This window comes from Branchiostoma belcheri, unplaced genomic scaffold (genome assembly GCF_001625305.1).
Source record: "Branchiostoma belcheri isolate BF01 breed outbred unplaced genomic scaffold, Haploidv18h27 scaffold7, whole genome shotgun sequence".
NCBI lineage: Eukaryota > Metazoa > Chordata > Leptocardii > Amphioxiformes > Branchiostomatidae > Branchiostoma > Branchiostoma belcheri.
In genome coordinates this window covers 5,115,408-5,139,640 of record NW_017804353.1, presented here as the reverse complement: position 1 = coordinate 5,139,640, position 24,233 = coordinate 5,115,408, and the positions used below count along the sequence as shown (strand labels likewise).

Below are 24,233 nucleotides of genomic sequence, written 5' to 3'. Positions count from 1 at the left end.
CTAGAAGAGGTCTTGGCCTGAAATTAACCATCACCACATAATCTCATAGACACCACTGCAATGCTCAAGAAAGGCTGCCACCCAAAGAGGCACACAGCAATAAGATTGAAACACCCAGTAGTTCGTCTGGCCAGAATGATGAGGAAACTGTAGATGAAGAGAATCCAGCATGACCAGGAGTGTGCACCAGAGATTGCCGTCACAAGAAGTGACTAAAGAGAAATGATGAGAGACCCCAAGCCATCATCACCAACAGAATGTAGGAAGGTCTTTGCTCGTTGAGAAAATGTAAGATGAGACTAAGAAGAAGATGATTTGACAAGGTGATGCTGCTGCAAGCTGTAGAAAAGCAGTGATTTTAAGCTATTGGAAGACAACCTACCACTGCTTAAGGTGCGAACTATGATTTCCGAAGTTCGATCACTCTCACCCCCCATGGAGTGAGAGGACAGAGTAACTACGTAATCTGTGGCGGGCTGCAACCCGCGGATGCTGTACATCATGTCATCAGGACCGGCCTCAGCACTGGACTTCTCCGAGGTCCCGAGAACACGGTAATAGATGCGGAAACCACCTAGGTCTAGGTTTCCATTTGGCGAGACGGGAGATTGCCACCAAACCTTAATACTGTCAGGAGCTTCCCCTTCAGCTGCCACACTAGAGGGTGTTGGTGGGACTTAAGGAGGACAGAAGAAGAAATGAAGTCATATGCATGAGGAAATTTACGTCAAGTTGTTCTGTAAGACAGACATGGCAGACTTAAGTGGCCCGTCCTTTTAAGGACGTCACCTTCATATAGTATGCTGCATTTGAAATGCTTACATGTAGTTGAAGTACGTATACTACCTACCACCACTCAATGTGCGGACCAGGATGTCCCCACTACGTTCACTCTCCCCACCCTCTGTGTAAGCTGTGAGAGTGACTACATATTCTGTTGCAGGCAGCAGCCCACTGATAATGTAGGCTACATCGTCAGGTCCAGCCTCTGCCCGTGACGTCTCTGTAGTTCCAACAACTTGGTAGTAGATGTAATATCCGAGCAGTTCCCCGTTGGACTCTGTTGGAGGCTCCCATGTAACCATAATGGAGTCGGGAGCATTTTCTTCAGCGCTCACCCCGAGGGGCGTGGATGGGACTTTGGGAAACAGAACAACAAAAGCTCATGTCATGTGCATGTCAACATGTAGACAAGACAATGTAGCACAGTACATGTATGGTATGGCAAGCAGAGTCAACACCGGGCAGGACTGCAACTTAAACTGCCACAGGCTGTAGAATGAAGGACGCAAATAAAGGATGAAGCAGTTCTGTAAACATAGCAACGTTGCATGATAGAAGTCGTCAAGGGAAGATATGTGAAAGAGAAACTACTACAGAGGTTACCAGATTTCTCAAGGTGAAATAGAGCAGAAGTCAGTTGTTACATCTTTATAATGAGTGAGTGGATGCCTAAAAACTACATAAAGCATGACCTACCACCGCTTAATGTGTGAACCAGAGCTTCCCCACTACGTTCACTCTCCCCACCCTCTGTGTAAGCTGTGAGAGTGATTATGTATTCTGTAGCAGGCCGCAGCCCACTGATGCTGAAAGTGGTTTCGTCGGGACCAGCCTCAGCTCTTGATGCCTCTGTACTTCCCATGACTTGGTAGTAGATGTAATAACCAAGCAGGTCTCCATTGGTCTCAGTCGGGCTCTGCCATGTGACTACTACGGTATCAGGGGCTTGTCCGTCAGCAGTCACACTTAGGGGTGTTGAAGGGACTTCGAGAGGACAAAAGAAGAAGTCACTATATGTGCGATGTCATGTCAGCTAACACAGAAAAAAGTTATTACGACAAAAGAAGGTAGGCCAAAAGATTTAAACCAAAGTTTACCACACAAACATTACTAACATGCTACAAAGGTACAAGGTTATTAAACATTGTTCTAAACAGGGACATTAGGAGCTTTAGAGGAAAGCACAGCATTTTTAAGAGGCAAAGAGATTGCTGGCAGGCAATGCCATCTCAGGTGAGATTACCAGAAAAGGATGTGCCAACAAGACATTGCCAATGTACATATAAGTAGGACCCAGTAGATGAATATGTCCAGTTTGTAAATTAAGCTTAGATTTACTGTTGTAGGATAATGTCTTTTGAAGTAGGTTGTTTATAGTTTAAAAAAGATGTGTATGAATGCTGCAGGAAGGGAAACCTACCACCACTCAAAGTGCGAACCAGAACATCCCCACTACGTTCGCTCTCCCCACCCTCTGTGTAAGCTGTGAGAGTGATTATGTATTCTGTAGCAGGCCGCAGCCCACTGATGCTGTAAGTCGCTTCGTCGGGACCAGCCTCAGCTCTTGACGTCTCTGTGCTTCCCACAACTTGGTAGTAGATGTAATAACCAAGCAGGTCTCCGTTGGTCTCAGTCGGGCTCTGCCATGTGACTACTACGGTATCAGGGGCTTGTCCGTCAGCAGTCACACTTAGGGGTGTTGAAGGGACTTTGAGAGGACAAAAGAAGAAGTCACTAAATGTACATGTCAGCTAATACAGGTACTACAAGATAAGTAGCCTAAAAGCATAGGTGGCCTGTCAGAACTTGTCACACATGAGTTATTAAAGAATTAGGTAGAACTAGAACTACATGTAGGTAGTTACAAAACATTCACTGTTTTAGATAGAGGAATTCAGTGCTTTAAGGAAAAGACAGCACTTTCAAGACGCAAGAGAATGCTGGCATTTGCTGCCTCTTAGATGAGATGGTCAGCAAAAGAGTGATAGAGCAATGTGTTTCTTCATCATTACAAAGATCTTGCCAAAGAAACTAAAGCTGATGGTGTAAATTGTCCAGATTAACCATAATTGGTACAACAATGCCTTTTGAAGAAGTGTAGATTAGAGTTTAAAAAGGATGTGTATGAATGCTGCAAGAAGGGAAACCTACCACCACTCAAAGTGCGAACCGGAATTTCCCGACTACGTTCGCTCTCCCCACCCTCTGTGTAAGCTGTGAGAGTGATTATGTATTCTGTAGCAGGCCGCAGCCCACTGATGCTGTAAGTGGTTTCATCAGGACCAGCCTCGGCTCGTAACGCATCTGTGCTTCCCACAACTTGGTAGTAGATGTAATAACCGAGCAGGTCTCCGTTGGTCTCAGTAGGGCTCTGCCATGTGACTGTAATTGTGTCAGGGGCTTGTCCTTCCGCAGTCACACTTAAGGGTGTTGAAGGGACTTCGATTTCGAAAGGACAAAAGAAGAAGTCACTAAATGTACATGTCAGCTAATACAGGTACGACAACAAAAGAGGTAGCCTAAAAGCATAGGTGGCCTGTCAGAAATTGTCCCACACGAGTTATTGAAGAATAAAAACTATACTGTTACAAAACATTGTTTTAGATAGAGGAAGTCAGAGCTTTAAGGAATAAACAGCATTTTCAAGAGGGAAGAGAGATTGCTTCTGAAACTAAAGCTCAATGATGTAAATTGCCCAGATTAACCATTGGTACAACGATGCCTTTTGAAGAAGTGTAGATTGTTTAAAGTTTAAAAAGGATGTGTATGAATGCTGCAAGAAGGGAAACCTACCACCACTCAAAGTGCGAACCAGCACTTCCCCACTACGTTCACTCTCCCCACCCTCTGTGTAAGCTGTGACAGTGATTATGTATTCTGTAGCAGGCTGCAGCCCACTGATGCTGTAAGTGTTTTCGTTGGGTCCAGCCTCGGCTCGTAACGCATCTGTGCTTCCCACAACTTGGTAGTAGATGTAATAACCAATCAGTTCTCCGTTGGTCTCAGTCGGGCTCTGCCATGTGACTACTACGGTATCAGGGGCTTGTCCTTCCGCAGTCACACTTAGGGGTGTTGAAGGGACTTCGAGAGGACAAAAGAAGAAGTCACTAAATGTACATGTCAGCTAATACAAGAGACAGTTCTAACAAGAAAAATTAAGTCCTGTCAACTACAGATCAAAACATCACTGCGAAGTTAGCCTGTCCAAAATTGTCACACATTCATGTTACCAAAACATTGAAGCAAGCAACAGTTATCAATATAATGAAAGAGTGTTAAAGAAGAGCACAGCATTTTCAAGACACCTTTGAGATGAGATGATTAGCAAAAGATTTATGATCCATGCATTTTCTCATAGTCATTAGAGCTGTCATAGACAGTAAAGCTGAAGATAGACCAGATGTCTGGCCGTGGGATGCTGTAAAAAGTACAATGTAGGCTGTCACAAGTTTTGCATGGGTAGGAATGCAATGTTCAGGAAGAAGTGTGACCTACCACCACTCAATGTGCTGACAAAGACTTCCTCACTACGTTCACTCTCCCCACCCTCTGTGTAAGCAGTGACAGTAAAAACGTATTCTGTGGCAGGCCGCAGCCCACTGATGCTGTAAGTCGTTTCGTCAGGACCAGTCTCAGCTCGTGATGTCTCTGTACTTCCCACGACTTGGTAGTAGATGTAATAACCGAGTAGGTTTCCATTGTTCTCTGTCGGGCTCTGCCATGTGACTAGTACGGTATCAGGACCTTGTCCGTCCGCAGTCACACTCAGAGGACGTGTCGGTGCTTCAGTGAGAAAGAAATAAGTCATGTCAGTGAGAAAGAAGGATGTCATGGTACATAAAGATTGGCACCTACATTTGAAGGGCAGCAGAAGTAGCTGGTAAGGATTGAATTAGTGTCAAGTCAATGTAAGGCTTGTACCTCTTCCATTGCAATATCTAGATTTGCGGTCACACGAAAGATGACAATGCTTGATGCCAGTGATTGGTGCCAATGAAATGCCAGATGATACAGGGTGTTTGTCAACATAAACAGTACTAGTGGCGTAACAATGACAGATACAAAGTCACATTTGTCAAGACATATATACGAGCAGTCTTAAAGTACGCACCACCGGCTGGTGTCCTGACAACCACAGGCTCACTCCTGTCTCCACCCCCGACCAACGTGAAAGCCGACAAGATAATGGTATATTCAGTAAACGGCTGCAGACCGTCCAGAATAACCATATGGTCATCGGGATCTACAGTCTTAGATAACACGTCATCTGAGTCACTTGGACCGTAGAAGACATTGTAGCCCATAATTTCTCCGTTGGCCTTCAGCGGTGGCCTCCAGTTTACACGAATGGTTCTTGCGTCATCAGCAGAGACTGCGACTCGGACAGGTTTGCTCGGTACTTGATGGGGAGAAAGGAAATTCTGCTACAGATCTCACTTTTAGCACAGCACACGGCACAGCACAACACAGCAGTACAGCAAGTTTAAAACTACAAGACAGCAAGGCTGCCATGCAGATATTGCCTGAAGCACAATCAGCGATCTAACTGAAGCACAATCAGCGATCTATCCAAGCCTACAGCTGAAGCAGTACAAAGCACAACAACACACAGCAGAATAAACGTCAAAGCACAGCCCAGCAGCAGGGTGCACAACAACTCCAAAAAGTACAAGACAGATGTAATGTAAACTTGATAAATGTTCAACACAAAATTGTCATGATATGTATATGTGGAAATTTGAAGAAAAAAAAGCTTTGCCCACACTCCTGGAAGAGAGGTGTTGACTGCTACAACTCTACAATGGAAGAGCCACTATCTACTTATGCCACATCACCCTATGCATCTAGACTGCTACTGGCTTTGGTACATAATCATACAAGTTGCATGTTTGCATTGTGCCACACCACCTTCAACCCACTACGAAGCACACTGAAAAAAAAAAGAAGCCATGCCAGGCCAAAGAGTTCTCTTCACAAGTACCCACCACCCTCCAGTGTCTGCACTTTCACTTGGTCGCTTCTGTCTCCCTCTCCACCACCGGTCACGCCAGCTATCTCTAAGCTGTACAGCGTGTAGGGCTGCAGGCCAGAGAGTACGTAGGGGCTGTCTACTCCTTCCTCTGGACCAACTTGAATCAGCTCTTCGTCATCACTTCCAGCCGCCTCATAGTACAGGTTGTATCCCTCGATCACTCCATTTGGATCTAACGGTATCTGCCAACTTACACTGACCGAGGTTGTGTCCAATGGAAAGGCGTTCAGCCCGAATGGGCTGCTAGGAACTTGAAATAGGAAAGAGCAAGGGACATTAGAGATGCACACTTTTGAAAGGTTTAATTGAGAAATATGCAATCTAGAGAGGACTGGAAATCAGACCACACAAAACCAAGGAAACTTTGAAATAATCATTGAGACAACTGACATAATATGAGCAAAGCACAGACAGTCATTTTAATCATTAGACTAAATCAAAATTAGTAATTAGGATGTCAGTATGATAGCTTCATGTGTTTGTTAAAATTAGTTTGAGAGAGGATGATTGATGGTATATTCCAACACACTGGGGCTCAATGACTCAAGGAAGAAGGAATCCAAGATTGTCTCACAAGAACTCCATACATAAGGTGATCAAGGCAAAGACAATTCAAACAAAAGCCTGGTACTTTAATATATAATACAGAAAAGGGAAAAGCAACACAAAGTAACCCAGAGATGGAGAAAGAAAGAAGCTATGTCCAACACCAGAGAAGGCACCAATTGTCTGACTTATACATACCACCCTCCTGCGTTCGAACTGTAACTGGTCGACTCTCTGGGCCATCTCCAGCACTGGTGAACGCAGATACCGTAACTACATACTCTGTAATGGGGTCCACGTTAGGGTTAGTGTGGTTCAGTTGGTTAGGGGCAGCTACAGCAGCTTGTAGCTCGTCATCAGCCGTGTGCTTGTAGAACACTTTGTACCCAAGCAAAACGCCGTTGGTCTGTCGGGGAGGGTGCCACTTCACCCTGATTGTTGTCGGGTTAGTCGCAGATGCAACAATGTCGCGGGGAGCATCTGGCACTGGGGAGGAAAATAAGTTAAAAAGTTAGATGGAGTTAACATTGATTACCTAAACCAACAATTAGTATGAGTTGACAAGCATCTTATGCAATATTAGAGTACAACATGTATTTAGAAGCACAGAATCTTTGAAGACTATCCAAAGAAACACAAGGTCTGAATGGAAAGACATTCCACTGAGAAAGATAATCAAATAGACCCAGTCTTCACCAGAGCAACCAGCAGCATCACCACAGAGGAGAGAAAGATTGCAAACAAGGTTGGGCTGACATTCTTTAACCTACCCCCTTCTGGAGTCTGCACGATAACCTGTGCAGTTCCTGTCCCCATCTCCAGGACCCGTAAAGGCAACTACCCAAATCAGGTACTCAGTTGCAGGCTGCAGTCCAGACAGCAGCCAAGATGAGTCGGTGGATGGGATCTCTAAAGCAGTGACATCTTCATCATCATACCCCTGATAGAAGAGCCTATACCCTAGCAGCTCTCCGTTGGTCTGTTGCGGTTGCTGCCAGTACACCTGGATGGTGCGAGCATCGACTGCTGTTGCCTGAAGGTCTGTTGGAGCTGCTGGAACTAGGATGGCAGAACAGGACCAATGTCCAGTGAACTTCAAGGCAAATTCTTTCGACGTACCGACATCAAACCAAACATAATGTATGTATGTAATATGTATGTATAGTATGTATAGCAAGAAGAGAAACACATCAAGAAAAGGCCTATGCTGCAGCACAAGTTACTGACACAGATTCAAACAGAATCTGACAAATAATAGCATTCTGTGAGTCCAGGAGTTCTATTTAGTCCTATGTAGAGTGAAAAACTTCAGAATCTGTCATGTACCAAAGAAATTTTGTCCTATGATATACAAATGTCACCCACCACTTTCTAGAGTCTGGACTGTAACTCCGTCACTTCTCTCTCCTTCCCCTGCCCCAGTTACGGCAGAGATCGTAACAAAATATTTGGTAAAGGGTTTCAGACCAGTGATGACATAGGAGTCTTCACTGGCTGGGACCTGACCCCTTTGCTCTCCATTTGAGCCTACAGTTAGGAAGTAGATATAGTAGCCCAGGAGAACTCCATTTCGATCTTGAGGTTCCTGCCATCTCACGAGGATTGATTGTTGAATCAAGTGGGGTCTCCTTCCACCCTATTGGACTACAGAACTTTTGTAGGAATAAAACAACAAGATACATGCATTGTTCAATCCATCATTAACATTTTGGATATTGTTACAGTACTAACTGCAATTACATGACATTGTACAGGGACAAACCACATAATGAAGCTGTTGTCAGTAAACTAAGCAAGTAAACACAAAGCCATAGAAGAGACAGAAACCCAATGCAGAACAGTAGGCACAACATAGGCAACAGTTGTGTACATATACATTAATGCTGCACATGTTTGGAAAAGCCCAAGGCTGCAGACAGTGAGAGAAGACAAGCAAGTGGTTGGCCAGCAGACGTAGTGCAAGTGAACTGAGGTGAAGAATCACGAAGGGCACCCTTGTGCAAGAAGAAGAGACCTTGATTCATTGCTGGATACCTTTGTCAAAACGTGACAACCACCACCAGCTGGTTAGATGATACAATAAATCTTAATCAATACTGATTGAGCTATCTGTGATGGTGCAGATGGGTGATCAGAGAATAAAGTGTCTCCATCAAAATGATTTACAGATCCAGACACAATGAAGGCAATGATGGTGAAGCAGCTTATTGCAACCAATCATGGTTGTAAAAATACAAGCAACTGCCATGGAAGGTGAAATACATATTTCCTCAAGTGAAAGTCATGTTTTGTGCTCTTTTTTCTCCTACAAGATACATACCACCTTCCTCAGTTCGTAGAGGAACTTCCTGACTACGGAGTCCATCTCCTTTAGATGTATAGGCCACCACTGAGACCAGATACTCAGTCATGGGCTCAATGTCGTCATTTGTATGAGACAATTCGGAAGCTGGCAGATCCACTACTGACACCTTGTCATCAACGGTGTTTACATAGTACACCATGTACCCAAGCAGGGGACCATTGCTTTCCTGCGGAGGCTGCCAAGTGACTATCGCAGATGTGGGGCCAGTGGCAGTTGCGACAACATCGCGAGGTTCGGTAGGAACTACAAAAAAATGTAAGAGTTCTAGAATGTAAATCTGAACTAAAAAGAGAAGGCTACCCAGACAGAAGATGAAGAATTCATGAGAATGCAGCATTTATCATTTGCACTAGATCAGTTGTCTGTTATTGGGCAGGATCACTGAGATACAATTGTAAGATGTCTGTAACCTACAACAGTAATTTGGGTTATGGGGAAACACACAGCTACTTCTACATGTGCCTACCTACTGATGACAGTAATGTTACCTGTATGGCATAGGGGATTGGTTAGTTTAGGCATAGGGATTGTTAGTGGGATTTTCCCACCAACTCCAAGCGTTACATGTTGAGCAGGTTACCTACCCCCTTGTGGTGTTTGAACAGTAACCTGCTCGGTTCTCTCTCCTTCTCCAGCTTCTGTGTATGCCACTAGCCAGATGAGGTACTGGCTGTATGGCCTCAGCTCTGTGAGCAAGTAGGAGGTCTCGGTTGGCTCTACGTCAGCTGTGGATGGACTGTCGTCATCCGCAAGCTGGTAGTAGATTTTGTATCCTAACAGCGTTCCTCCGGTTTCTGAGGGAGCCTGCCACTCGACTCTGATCGAGGTCGTGTCAAGTGCATTGGCCTCTATGCTACCTGGCACACCGGGAACTGGTATTCAGGAGTGAAAAGATCCGTGACGGATAGTTAGAAAAGAGACAAGAGAGATCATAACATGAAGTTGGACAGCATTAAGCAATCTTTTTCTACCAACATCTTTCCAGCAGCAGGATCACAATTCACTATGCAGTTCCAAAGCTATCAACAGCACAGTTCTTGTTATATTCCTTATTCACAAAGAGCAGGTAACCATCGAATGTGGTACATACCATCGGTGAGTGTCGTCACAACCTGCTCCTCTGTACGCTCACCCTGCCCTGCCTCAGTGAAGGCAGTAAGAGTAATGGCATACTGGGTGGAGGGCCGCAATCCCTCAATGACGTACGTTGTATCATCAGGACCAACAGTCTGTTGGTTGTTGCTGGCTTCTCCCTCAGTAGTGTAGTAGATGTTGTAGCCAAGAATGTTACCATTAGGTTCTGCTGGTGGCTGCCAGTTGATCCTGATAGACTGGGAATCAACTGCATTGGCCTCAACGTCCATCGGAGTCGATGGAGCTTTTGGAGAAAGAATAGATCGTGCCAAGGTGAAGGTGTGAAAGACTCAGAAAAGATACATGAAAGCCATGAATACGTAAGCACTGAAATTGGCACGAAATACAATGGATGACAATCGTTCACCCATGTTCAGAGTGTCCTGGATAGACACAGCACAGTTTGTCATTAAGTTGACAAAGACGCCAAGTTACAATAGGTAAATGTCAGAAAGATAGGAGTTCCACAGTAATATCAAAGCAACAAAATCTAACCACAACATCTCTAGAGACAATACAGGCCAACATCAGAATAATACCCACCACCAGCCGGTGTGGAAACTGTCACAGAGTCACTCGTCTGGCCCTCACCAACACCAGTGAGAGCAGAGACCCTTATGGTGTACTCAGTGAAAGGCCTGAGTCCAGTGAGCATCAGGAAAATGTCCTGTGCTCCTGCCTGCTGCAAGACATCTGCTTCAGATTCAGTTGTCCTGTAGTAGATGTTGTATCCCTGGATTTCTCCATGGGGCTGCTGAGGAGGCTGCCATTCAACACGAATAGTCTGGGGGTCAACAGGAGTGGCACCCAGCCCAGTGGGTGATTCCGGAACTTTATGAAAAAAAAGGAATGATGGAATTTTTCAATTGGAAGCAGGTGGAATGCTGAAATCGAAGTGATAGAAAGCGTAGATGATGAGATTGTCGGATCTAGACAAAAAGCAATGCCCTGCAGTCAAAGCCGACAAGACAAGTACACAAGAACAGGACAAAGAAGTCACTGGGTGTGACAAAGCTCCAAAACACAACACTGGGAGGCAGTCCAGTTTCAGGAAGGTCTAGGGAATAGAGTCTGGAAGGATGCACGGAGAATTGGAAGACAAAAACTCCAGGGGGGAGACACAAAATGTGAGGAGACAGACGTAATCTGTCAAGAAGAGGAAGGAAGGTCTCAAAGAAGCAACAAGCAAGCCCAGATTTACGTGTAGCATGAACAGGCAATGGAACAAACGACATATACATATAAGAACAGCCAAGCCATTACGGCCTATGACAATGCTCTATCAGCATATCAGTTCACGAGGAATGTGCGTTACCCACCGCCCTGTAAAGTCTGGACTCTCGTTTCGGCACTCCTGTCACCTTCTCCAGCTCTTGTGAAACCGCTCACTGTTATGATATACACAGTGTAGGGCTGGAGGCCACTGGCCACATAGGATGTGTCAGTCGGCCCCACTTGTGCCCTCTGCTCCTCGTCGGACCCCTCGGGAGTGTAGTAGATGTAGTAGCCTTGGAGCTCTCCATTTGTCTCAGCTGGTGCCTGCCAACTGACTCGGATGGACCTAGCGTCAATTCCCTCAGCCGTGACGGAGGTCGGGACTTCAGGGACTTAAAAAAGAAAGAAGGGGTGGGGGAGAGGAGAGTGTGCTCCCAGTTAGATACAAAATCATTTGCCAAATAGGAAACATTCAAACAGGTGCAATAATGGACATGAACCATACATTGAAACAACTCAAGAGATTATAGCAATACAACATCATCTCACAGGATTGGCACTAGACAAGTCTAGGAATGACCATTACAATCCATGTATTCATGCCCAGAAAGCAACAGTATGAAAAACTGTCACTAATGGGAATGGGAAAGAGAATGAGGAGGGCTGGTACAAGTGTACAGTGCAAAGATAAGGACATAAAAAGCCCCTGCGAAAGTGCAGGTCAGATAGAAACTATTTGTCCATAAAGGAGAGATAAGCAGTACACGTTATCAGGTATCACGAGAAAGGAGAGCAGATACCACAAGAAGGAATGGGAAGGATGAGGAAGAGAGGGAGTCAGCGGATACTCAGAAATATCGCTGTCAATTCATGATTGGTGTACATACCACCTTCCGCCGTTTGAATTGCGATTTCTTCACTGGCAGGGCCATCACCAGCACCGGTGAAGGCCAACACGGCAACCACGTACTCAGTCCCGGGAATCATGTCAGAAATAACATAGGACATTTCTGTGGGCTCAACCTCTCGGGTTGTGTACTCTGCTGCGTTAGCGTCCTTGTAAAGGACCTTGTAACCTTGCAGGATTCCGTTTGGCTCGGCAGGTGGCTGCCAGACTACCCTGCTCGAGGTTGAATCGATAGGTTCCACCAAAACGTCCTGTGGGGGGCCGGGTACTGGCAGGAGAAAATATAGGAGACATTAGGGCAGTGTTGTCATGGTGTCATTTAGCATGGACATGTGCAGGTGGCAAGAGCCAACGATTCTCATACATGTAGGTAAGCAGCTGGGTTTCCACTTCAGAAGTTTAATCGAGGCCACAGGAAAAGGGGTACAGGAGAGAAGGGAGAAGGCTTTTTCTTGGGTCCATATGGTTCACAGAAAAGTATGAAGTAGCTTCCATTGTGAGAAATAGCCTGCCAATGTCACCTACCATCCTCATCTGTCTGTACCGTGACTTCTGGGCTGGTTTCACCCTCTCCACCTTCAGTGAAGGCTACCAGGGCAAGGAGGTACACTGTAAATGGCTGAAGTTCAGTCAGGAGGTGGTATTGTGCCGCTGGGGCAACTTCGGCAATGGAAACGTCCTCAGTACCAGCCTGGCGGTACAGGATTTTGTACCCCTGCAGTACTCCGTTTGTGTTTGCTGGGGGCTCCCACGAAACTTGAATGCTCGTGGCGTCCACTGCTTCGGCTTCAAAGTCACTTGGTGCGTCTGGAACTTTTGAAAAAGCAGATATACCCATGTAAGAACACTGAGTCAAAGGTGAACCCCCTCCCACAAGTGTGCACGTGCAATGGAGATGTAACCAGTGCCTTGCTGCTTTCCCTGTCCAACTTTACATGTCAGTAAATTGATGCTGTTAGAGATATATATTTGCAGGTTAGCATGGAGACATAACGAATTAGTGTCAAATAGCTAGTGTCAACTGGTTTAACTACTGACAAGGTTCAACAATTTTCTCACAACATTTGGCACAAATATTGATGTCTCCATCATGTGACATCAACTGTTGTGGCCAACGGACACAGATGAGAGTGACAGAATAGACAAGAGAATGTTAGGATGTTAAAACGTAAATCATTAAAAAAAAACAAAGGAAGCCCTCTGTCAGTAGATGTACCTACCACCTGCTCTTGTCTGTGCTGTCACTTTGTCACTTCGTTCCCCCTCTCCTGCCGAAGTGATCGCAGCCACACTGATGACATACTCAGTGGCTGGCTGCAATCCCCCGAGCAGGGAGAAGAGCTCATAGGGGCTAACTGTCTGTTTGCTAGGCTCTTGGTTAGCGGTTGTCGAAGCGGGCTGGTAATACACGTTGTAAGCGGTGATGATGCCACGGTTCACTTCGGGCTCCTGCCATGCTACTTGGATTGACTGGGCATCCAGGGCGTTTGCCATGACACCAACGGGACGAGCAGGCGCTTGAATTTACGAGAAAAAGCCAATCATTGACCATGGAATTGACACATGCAGTTCATGCTCATAACTTGAAAGAAATGACAAAACGTCTTTGGCAAAAAGTGAAGCCTTAGGTGCAAGGTCCTCTCTACAGTGCACGTGACAAGTGTGGTGGAAAGGGGAGCTATGTCAGTTCCTACTGTCATTACACAAATATTTATTATATTAACAAGAAAAATAAGTAACAAAGTGTTACAGATTTTATGCCTATAGTATTCAGGTTCAGGTATTGTTATCTGGTAAATAAAAGTCCTGAGAAAGGGTCCATAACAGACTGGAAGAGTAAGAGCATGTATGACATTACACAGTATTGTGAAGCCATATCAGTTCATCTCCATTTAGATTTGTGGATGAAGTTTTCATGACAAAGTGTGCAGTGATACAGAAGGTGCAGATACTTAATTACACTCATTCGTGCGATCAGCTGAGTCACCCAAAACCTGCCAACAATGAAGTGTTGCTTTAGAAGTGATTCAAAGAGGAGACTTAGGTGCAGTGTGGGTGAAAGAAAGAAGGAGAGAGAGTGCTTGACCATCCTGTTGGTAACAGACCAACTGGGATCAGTGAGTGGAGAGAGAACTGCGGGTAACTACATACCACCCTCAAATGTCCTGACCGAGATACTGTCGCTGCTATCCCCCTCTCCCTGTGAGGTGCGACCGACAACATAGATGGTGTACACGGTGTAGGGAGTAAGCCCCGTCAGAAGGTGACTTCTGTCCGACCCGGGGACCAAGGCTTCGGCGGGTACGCCCCCCTCAGGCTGGTAAGTAATCTTGTATCCGGTGATAACACCCATGGTTGTCTCTGGTGCTTCCCATCTCACAGTTATGCTCTGGGAGTCCACCGCTTCTCCCGTAAGACCAACAGGGGCACCGGGTACTTAAGAGAAGGTAACGGAAAATGTTAGTTAATTTGATAACAACGCATTAAGGCTTAATTAAATAGTGTTCCCATTTAGTATCTTCTGCGACCAGCCTGTTAGTAAAACTTACCTGCTTGTGGAAAATGATTCCACTGCTTACCTGTCATTCTTGGGGTTGGCAACATCTCAGCTGTCATTGAGAATTACTGTGTTTATAAAGAATACTTTAAAAACAAAGAAAATTACTGTACATGTAAGTACAAGGGCTAAGACGTGGACGGGTGAAATGTGTTTTGACACGAGGGCAGTCTCTCGTAAGCTCCATACGTAGTCTGTTGTTGAGTTATAACTGTTATGTACTTCGTGCATCGGAAGATGGTGTACATGCTCAAAGACATGGTGTGTTTATCTTAGTGTCCATTTCCGTGTCAAGGAGTACAATCTTGTCATTTTATGGCATTCCAAGGTGGCATTCCTTGGTGACCAGTCATTGTCTTAAACTTAAAGGGTTGCACATACTGTACAACTTGCAAAGCTTTGTCGTGTTTGAGTTGCGTGAAGCAATAATATTATACTGTGATGTGTGGGATTTTGACGTGTACATTGTACATTTACAGGACGTGATTCTCGGTCATTAGATTAGAACAAAAAAAGCAAATTGATATGTTGGAATGGTTTAAACGTTTACACTGTGGCGCAGTGTTGTGTAAAGTGGGCAGTCTACGAGGTCTACGATGATGCACAAGATGCCGGATGAAGCTGATCCAGTGAGCACGATGGTTGGTACGGAGGTGTTTCTTCTCACTCCAACGCAAGACTTCTTACCACCAGAGCCGGGAGCTTGTGTCTGTAGAGTCACCCTCTCGCTCCTTGGACCGTCACCTCGGTTTCCGTACGGCGTCACCCAGAAGTCGTACTGGCTGCCGGGCGAGAGACCTCTCAGCATGAAGCTGAAGTCGTCGGGATGTCCCATGTCGACAAGCTGCTGATTGTCATCGCCGTATCTCTGGTACAGTAATCGGTAGCCCATGACGGGTTCAGGTGGGTTTGTGGGAGGGCGCCATTGTATACGGACGCTGTAAGGGCTAACTGGCTCTCCCGCCACTCCCAGGGGAGCACCAGTGTCGTCTGTGCATTGCGAAGTTGAGCAGATTGGAGCCATACATAAGCAATGGTTCATGATGCAAAAATTATAAAATGAAATAACATGATATCTTACACAGGAATAGCCTAGTATTGGGATAACATCACTAGTTATCAAATTCCATGTGAAACCTTAACAAACTGATAAGTTTCCATATCTAGTAGTAACGGAGGGCTGGAGATTAGTCGGGGTAGGAGAGATTGCACATTTTAGTTTGAACAGTTTGTAATTCAGGTTGGGGAAGCACTGTTTGGTGATTTAGTTGGGGACAGCATCAGTTGGTTACACTGAAGCACTGCGCAGTGCAAGCCATCAGTGGAGTAAAAGATTATTAGTTGCCCTTTAGATCAAATCTGCAGGCAATAAAATGTCATTCATGACTTCATCCATGTCACTTTTATGACTTTATGAAGTTTTTGCGCTTGATGCGCAACTGAAAAGTTTGATGCCTGTGCATTAGAGACAGAAGTCATGGATAACATAACAGGTTGCACTGTCATAAGGGATGGGTATTGGGCTCTTGTTTAGCTTTAGGTCCACATCAACTGTGTCACGATGTTTATGTGTGTGTTCTTGTGTGGTGCGGTGTGACAATGGTGTTCATGTTGTCTCGACTATTCACATATGGGTTAAACCATACATACATTGATGTACATGTACACAATCATACACACACTTCTAGAGTACAATCAGCCTATAGTATAGTTCTTACCTCCTTCAGCGGTCATAGCAGTAAAGGTGTCACTGTTGGGTCCGTCTCCGTTAGCGTTGAAGGCGACAACGTACATCTCGTACTCCGTGAAGGTGTCCAGGTCCATCAGGATGTAGGACAGCTCCCCTGGCCCAACCTCCACAGTCTGGTACTCTCCCTCTCCAACCCGCCTCCAGAATAGCCTGTATCCCAGCAGGTCTGGAGAACCCTCGGGTAGGGTAGGAGCCTCCCACTCCACCAGGAGGCTAGAGGCGTCCCTGGTGACAGCTGAGGCTGCTCCTGGTGCCCCCTTAGGTGCAATGCTGCCCAGGTCCTCTGTGGAAAACATAGGGAAATGTTACTTTCAAACTTTCTGGCCTGTATTTCAGTTCTCAAATCCACAATAACTACATGATTGCACCATACATGTATGTCTTGACTTTTTGTGATGGTACTTTGATTGGTAAAATGCAGCTATACAATTTGTAGATTTACATGACAGTGTAGATCTTGAGACACTTGCTGTTGAAGGATAAAACAATAATATGAAACTGGGGATCATTTGAAACATATGGTTGCAGTGTGAATGGTACAAGTACAAATTAATGTAGGAAAAGCTGTGAATGAAGTTTGTACTTGTGTGCCCATATGATGAACAAATGGTGGATCACAACAAGAGTCATCATGGTATTTAAAGCATTAGTTCTCTGTCCACAACCTGTCACTGTGATAAATGAGTAGCAATGATGTAATATCTGTTCCTTGCAGTCCCCGTAGCCTCACTTCAGCCGATATGGCAGGAAAAGTGTGAGCAAATAAATGTCTGTCATTCGTAGAGATGTAAACAACTTTTAATGTTCCAATAATATGGTACATGTACATTGCACATTATCTAACAACACACATACAATCATGTAAAATGAAAATGAATGCACAGCATGTCAGCAAAACAAATATATCTGCAAGGTGCTTTGTAAGCTGCTGCAAAGCAATGTTGTGCTTTTAGTGCCAATCTGTCCACCTGCAAGATCTGTGTGCATTCCATGGAATGAATGGGTTGGCCATCCACTACCTTGTAGGTTCTGTGACCATGAAATGTTCTGTCCGTCTGCATAGTACCGTCCACGGTGCCAGGTCTGCACGTTCTCACAACACAATGACCACCCTGAGGGAATTTCTTACCACGTTGCGTTTTTACGGTAAACTGTCGACTCTGAGGTCCGTCGCCTCTAGGGCCGTACGGCATCACCCACATGTTGTACTGTGTGTCTGGAGACACTCCAGCGAGATTGTAGGTTCGGTCGGGCGGGTTACCCATGTCAACAGTTTCACGGGTAGAGTCTCCTTCCTTCTCATATAGCAACCTGTATCCAGCAATGTCGTCCATTGGGTAGGTGGGGGGTTGCCACTCCACTTGAATGGTGTAAGGATCCACAGGATTCCCAGTGACTCCCACTGGGGCACCAGGTTCACCCATATCTGTTGATCCTTCAAAAGTATAGTGTTTTATCAGCATGATTATTTGACAAGCTGCTTTTGCACCCTGCAACAATCAGCGACACAATGATGTGGCTGTAATTACATGTACAAATGAAGATTGTACAAATGTAAATGTGCAATGCTGTCAGATTTACATTTAGTATAATCATCATATCAGATACATGTATAAGAGGACATCTTAATATATGTAATGTTTATCAATGAAATCAAAGGAAAAATGCATAAATCAGAATGCACAATGGTATATAAAACACATTGATACATGTTTCCAGCCTGCTACTATTAGATGGACATAAAACTGCATAGTTTACACACAGACACATGTACATGTACACCAAATCAAAATGAATGGTGCAGATTTAGATGCTGCAAACTCAGGAGAATAAAAAAAGTAAGTACATGTAGCTCAGTACTTTTCACAGTAATGTACAAACATTTATCTGTCCCTTTCCTTGTCAGTTGTCAGGAAACTGAAATGCAAGGACCATAAATACAAGTGTATAGCATCAACGCTGCAAAGCCACTGTGCACGTGATACAAGTCTATAAGTACAACATGTACTTCACAGCTGTAACTAGAAATAAAATGCTAAGCAACTCAAAGTGATGCTGATGGATACAACATGGAGGCTCAGTAAAAACTGAAGGTGCTGGTGGCTTGAAGTGCCTAACATAGGTGATGCAGTGCAAACTGCCCGCTTGTGACTGCCGTGTGGCAGTGCTCTTCTCAAAACTGCAGTGTTTTCTGGACAGTGAGGTGGCTTTGTTCTGCCGGTGATAACTCAGGCTTGTCTGTGAGCCACATCTGTCAACTGTTCTCCTTTGTCGTCAGTCTTCAACACAACGGACACGACAAATGCAAACAGCTGCCGAGATGCTCACCGTGCGGTGCAACACGTACAAAGATTTTTCTTACCACTAGGGTCACCTTGTGTTTGAACAGTGAAAGGCTGACTCTGAGGTCCGTCACCTCTAGGACCATACGGTGTCACCCACATGTTGTACTGTGTGTCTGGAGACACTCCTCGTAAGATATATGTAGAGTCAGGTGGGTTGCCCATGTTCACAGTTTCTGGGGAACTGTCTCCAGGCTTCTGATATTGCAACTTGTACCCGTAGATGTCGTCAGTTGGGTTGGAGGGTGGTCGCCATTCGACACGGACATTGTAAGGGTTCAGGGGAAGCCCGCGCACTCCTCGTGGGGCACCAGGGTCGACCACCGCTGGTATTCAAAAGTACAGCATTATAATTTACATCAACACAATTATGAGACGAGGATTTCACTGAGAAAAACAGATCTAGAGTACTGGTAATAGAACAGCATGACTGTTTGACACAGTGACTGTAAATTGCAGACATCTCAAACTGCAAGATACTTGAGATGATCTAAACCATGGATACCATGCATCTTCAATGTTGTACTAAGCACAGTATACGTCTAAAAAAGCAGATATACAAATTCATCAAATTAATGTAAATATTTCTAAGTATGACACAAAGATGAGTGAATGTCAATGACATGTTCGCAGGAAAAGATTTAACCATGGACGTAGTACTGCAAAGTCATTGCAAGGAATTGTAAAGTACAAGCTTAGCATGGTGAAAGGTCAGATGAGAGAAATTTTGAAGTTTCTATAATGCACATAAAATGTATCTTGTCAGATGGGCTGGTGGGAACTGTCTGAAGAAGTCAATCACAGCTTGATTGTGATATAATCCACTCTCGACAAGTAGGCAGTGCCATATATGCAACATGATGCTTGTGTTGATGGTATCATGTATTTTGTACCTTTGTTCAAATGTCAAAGCTGAGGACAGTGTACATACTGTATTGAACAGTAAGTTCTATATTCTGTACTGATCTGTCTGTCCATGATCATGAATGCACATGGCTGTGATGATGATGTGGGCCTTCCCCATGGCACAGGTATGTGTATAAGGACTCTGTATCCTTACCACTGGTTGAATCGTCAGTGTCTCCAACTCTTTGGGTTTGAACAGTGAATGGCTCACTCTCAGGTCCATCTCCTCTAGGCCCGTACGGTGTCACCAGCATGGTGTATTCTGAGTCAGGGGACACTCCGCGTAGGGTGTATGTAAAATCGGGTGGGTTGCCCATGTCAACAGTGTGTAGTGTATTGTCTCCTGGCCTGAGATAGTGTAACTTGTATCCATGAATGTCATCGGTTGGGTTAGTTGGAGGACGCCACTGCAAGCGAATGTTGTAGGGATCCACGGGATGCCCACCTACTCCAAGTGGAGCACCAGGTTGTCCTTTAAAGTAGATCATCATTGCCATTAGGGAAAATTTCTGTGAGGCATATTCTGCTCAACTGCAGACTGAGGAGAAATGCTTAATACACATTTAAGAAATGTCAACTGACCATAAGCAAATTCTATGATGAATATTGGTCTGTATTGAGAAACAAGGAAGACTAACTGTTGTGCTGTCATGACAAGTGTGCTGGTATATATATGGAGATGCAATTTCCATTGTAGCTGCAGCAACTTGGTGCAAACTACATGTGCGGTTGGAGTGTGTAGGGTGTGCGAGGTAAAGGGAAATACATGACATTGTATGAGATGGTGTCTCCAGTTCATGCTGATGAGTACAGTCTGTTCCAATATGACGTCTGCCTGTCAAATGAAGATGACTTGTACTGATGATGACTGTATTGGAGACTATGTGATCACACTGTCCAGTGATGTCAGTGACAAGATGAGATTCCATTGTCCAGTGATGATGCCAGTGACAAAATGAGACCTCACTGTCCAGAGCCTAATGAAGCTGTTCCTTACCACCTGGTCTCCCATCAGTGCCTGTTCCTGGGCCGGTCCCTGGACCTTCTACAGGCTGAGTTTGTACTGTAAGATGTTGACTCTGAGGTCCGTCACCTCTAGGACCATACGGTGTCACCCACATGTTGTACTGTGTGTCTGGAGACACTCCGCTCAAGATATATGTACGATCAGGTGGGTTACCCATGTTCACAGTTTGTGGGGAACTGTCTCCTGGCTTCGCATATTGCAATTTGTACCCATAGATGTCGTCAGTTGGGTTAGTTGGAGGTTGCCACTCCACACGAATGTTGTAAGGATCTACAGGTTGTCCAGTAAGTCCCACTGGAGCACCAGGGTTGACAACGTCTTGTCCTTTAAATTAGACAGTTTTATAAGTATGAGTATAAAACAAACGGCATGTAACAATACCATATTCAAACGCCATGAGACTATACCAGATCCCTGTTGTGTGCTAGCAAATGTGACCTTTTGCCAACTACTACCTCAAGCCTGAATCAAATGGTTGTGCAAGCTCTCCTTAATGGGTAGTAAATAGAGCAAGGTGCCAAGCAGATTCCAATATACAACAACAGCTGCATGTGTCCAACACCAGAATAAGGCAGCTGCAGTCAGTGAAAAGCTTATTCAGCATATGAAGTGTGGATATCTCCCAAACAATATATGACGATGGCACCACTACTGGTAGCACCATCATTGTCTAGTCTGTGCATGTGCACAACTGCCCATAAGCATAAATGAATGATGTGATCCAGATAGAGATGAAGACTATTATGATCTGCAAATGTGATCCCACTACCCAGTGATGTCAGTGCCAAAATGAGATCCCACTACTGTCCAGTGCAGTGACAGTCCAATGAAGCTGTTCCTTACCACCTGGTCTCCCATCAGTGCCTGTTCCTGGGCCAGTTCCTGGACCTTCTACAGGCTGAGTTTGTACTGTAAGATGTTGACTCTGAGGTCCGTCACCTCTAGGACCATACGGTGTCACCCACATGTTGTACTGTGTGTCTGGAGACACTCCTCGCAAGATGTATGTACGATCAGGTGGGTTGCCCATGTTCACAGTTTGTGGGGAACTGTCTCCTGGCTTCTGATATTGTAACTTGTAACCAGCTATTGTGTCAGTTGGGTTAGTTGGAGGTTGCCACTCCACACGAATGTTGTAAGGATCTACAGGTTGTCCAGTAAGTCCCACTGGAGCACCAGGGTTGATAACTTCTTGTCCTTTAATGTAGATGGTTTAAATATTATCCATCACTATCAAAAAAGATTCCTATTAAACAGATTCTACTCAATAGCAGATTCATAAGAAGTACTTTTCATCATAGAACTTTCATGCCAAATGTACAAGATGTACATGATGTTTAACATCATTAAAATAAATAACCATTATATCAATATGCAAGGTATGCACTTTCACGTATCTATTGTGAGAACCAAGGAAACAAACTGCTGTGACTAGCATATAAAATGCAAAAGACTATAGTAAGCAACTCTTGAAGCAGCAGCCAATGCCCCATTGTGCAGGAGGTTGAAGTGGTACAAATGTATGTGTAAATAGAGAGTTGTGGGATGTCTCTGCAATTCTGTAAAGCAAGGCAAGATGTCCTGTCTGTGTATATATAAGCATTGTCTGTTCCATATTGATGCCTGTCTGTCCATGACTGAACATGATGACTACATCTATATGATTGTGACCCCAATGTTTAGTGATGTCAGTGCAAAATATGATCCCGCTGTCCAGTGATGATGTCAGTGCCAAAATGTGATCCCGCTGTCCAGTGATGATGTCAGTGCCAAAATGTGATCCCGCTGTCCAGTGCCAATGAAGCTGTTCCTTACCACCTGGTCTTCCATCAGTGCCTGTTCCTGGGCCAGTCCCTGGACCTTCTACAGGCTGAGTTTGTACTGTAAGATGTTGACTCTGAGGTCCGTCACCTCTAGGACCATACGGTGTCACCCACATGTTGTACTGTGTGTCTGGAGACACTCCTCGTAAGACGTATGTACGATCAGGTGGGTTGCCCATGTTCACAGTTTGTGGGTATCTGTCTCCTGGCTTCTGATACTGTAGTTTGTACCCTTGGATGTCATCCGTAGGGTTAGTTGGAGGTTGCCACTCCACACGAATGTTGTAAGGATCTACAGGTTGTCCACTAACTCCAATTGGAGCACCAGGGTTGACAACATCTTGTCCTTAAATGTAGATGAATGTATTAATTGTCATAACAAAGATACTAGTTAGGTAGATTCTATTCAACAGCAGATTGAAAATAACTGCTCCAAGATCTGACAGGACTTGTGTACAAACATTTGAAAAATGTCAACTACTGGTAAATGCAAATCCCAGACCAGTACAATTAGTTGTAAATGCAAATCCCAGACCAGTATATACTGTATATGCACAATCATATGAACTACTAAAGAAAAAGTTCTTGTGATATGAAAATACATCAGACTAACTGAAGCAACATTCAAAGAAGCTGCTGCAACATACATGTGTATATATAAGTGCTGAAGATCAAAGTGTGCTTGTCAGCAAATGCTGTCTCCTCCTGTCTGTGCATACTCCTGTTGGTGCATGTGTTCCAAAGTGATGTCTGATTGTCCAAATGCTGTGATTGTGAATGAACCTGTGACATCATTGACGACTATGTCTACATGATTATGAACCCACTGTCCAGTGATGTCAGTGCCAAAATGAGATCCCATTGTGTCATGTCATGTCAGTGACCCAATTGTCCAGTGCCAATGAAGCTGTTCCTTACCACCTGGTCTCCCCTCAGTGCCTGTCCCTGGACCTTCTACAGGCTGAGTTTGTACTGTAAGATGTTGACTCTGAGGTCCGTCACCTCTAGGACCATACGGTGTCACCCACATGTTGTACTGTGTGTCTGGAGACACTCCTCGTAAGACGTATGTACGATCAGGTGGGTTGCCCATGTTCACAGTTTGTGGGGAACTGTCTCCTGGCTTCTGATATTGCAACTTGTACCCATAGATGTCGTCAGTAGGGTTAGTTGGAGGTTGCCACTGCAGACGGATGTTGTAAGGATCTACAGGTTGTCCACTAACTCCAATTGGAGCTCCAGGGTTGACAACATCTTGTCCTTAAAATGCAGATGATTGTATCATTTGTCATGACAAAGATACTTGTTAGGTAGATTCTGTTCAACAGCAGACTGAAAAGAACTACTTCTCCACCAAAGAACTGATGGGACTTGTGTACAAGCCTTTGAGAAATGTCAGCTAAATGCAAATTCCATACCAGTATAAGTTGTTTGTGCACAAACATATTTTGTACTAAAGAAAGCAAACTCTTGTGAGACACAAGACTACAAAAAAAAACATATAACTAAAGCAACATTCAAAGAAGCTGCTAGAAGAGCAAAGAGTGCTTGTCAGCAAATGTTGTCTCCTGCTGTCTGTGCAAGTGTTCAAATGTGATGAGTGGCTGTCCAAATGCTGTGAAAGAACCTATCATATTATTGACTTACTGTCTTACCATATGGACTAAGTCTACATGGATGGTTATGATCTCACTATCCAGTGATGTCAGTGCCAAAATGAGATACCTCTGTCCAGTGATGTCAGTGCCAAAATGTAATCTCACTGTCCAGTGCCAATGAAGCTGTTCCTTACCACCTGGTCTCCCATCAGTGCCTGTTCCTGGGCCGGTCTCTGGACCTTCTACAG

General features: G+C 44.7%; 2 protein-coding genes across 2 annotated transcripts in view; one reads left to right on the top strand and one right to left on the bottom strand.

The window, feature by feature from the left end:
• The window catches only part of LOC109484479 (zinc finger CCCH-type with G patch domain-containing protein-like), a 101,236-nt gene that overhangs the window by 24,758 nt on the left and 52,245 nt on the right, over positions 1 to 24,233 (top strand). The gene's annotated exons all lie outside the window — the stretch shown is intronic.
• LOC109484472 (tenascin-X-like) overlaps positions 1 to 24,233 on the bottom strand; it is a 56,538-nt gene that overhangs the window by 13,884 nt on the left and 18,421 nt on the right. The window contains 26 exon segments of the mRNA XM_019787739.1: positions 383 to 676; positions 851 to 1,138; positions 1,480 to 1,767; positions 2,204 to 2,491; positions 5,769 to 6,065; positions 6,560 to 6,847; positions 7,132 to 7,165; positions 7,167 to 7,420; positions 8,682 to 8,969; positions 9,311 to 9,598; positions 9,817 to 10,104; positions 10,404 to 10,691; positions 11,180 to 11,467; positions 11,963 to 12,250; positions 12,508 to 12,795; positions 13,203 to 13,499; positions 14,134 to 14,418; positions 15,227 to 15,529; positions 16,258 to 16,572; positions 17,419 to 17,724; positions 18,652 to 18,957; positions 19,692 to 20,009; positions 20,535 to 20,888; positions 21,408 to 21,684; positions 22,380 to 22,477; positions 23,306 to 23,647. Of these exon segments, the coding sequence (XP_019643298.1) occupies positions 383 to 676; positions 851 to 1,138; positions 1,480 to 1,767; positions 2,204 to 2,491; positions 5,769 to 6,065; positions 6,560 to 6,847; positions 7,132 to 7,165; positions 7,167 to 7,420; positions 8,682 to 8,969; positions 9,311 to 9,598; positions 9,817 to 10,104; positions 10,404 to 10,691; positions 11,180 to 11,467; positions 11,963 to 12,250; positions 12,508 to 12,795; positions 13,203 to 13,499; positions 14,134 to 14,418; positions 15,227 to 15,529; positions 16,258 to 16,572; positions 17,419 to 17,724; positions 18,652 to 18,957; positions 19,692 to 20,009; positions 20,535 to 20,888; positions 21,408 to 21,684; positions 22,380 to 22,477; positions 23,306 to 23,647 (7,248 nt within the window).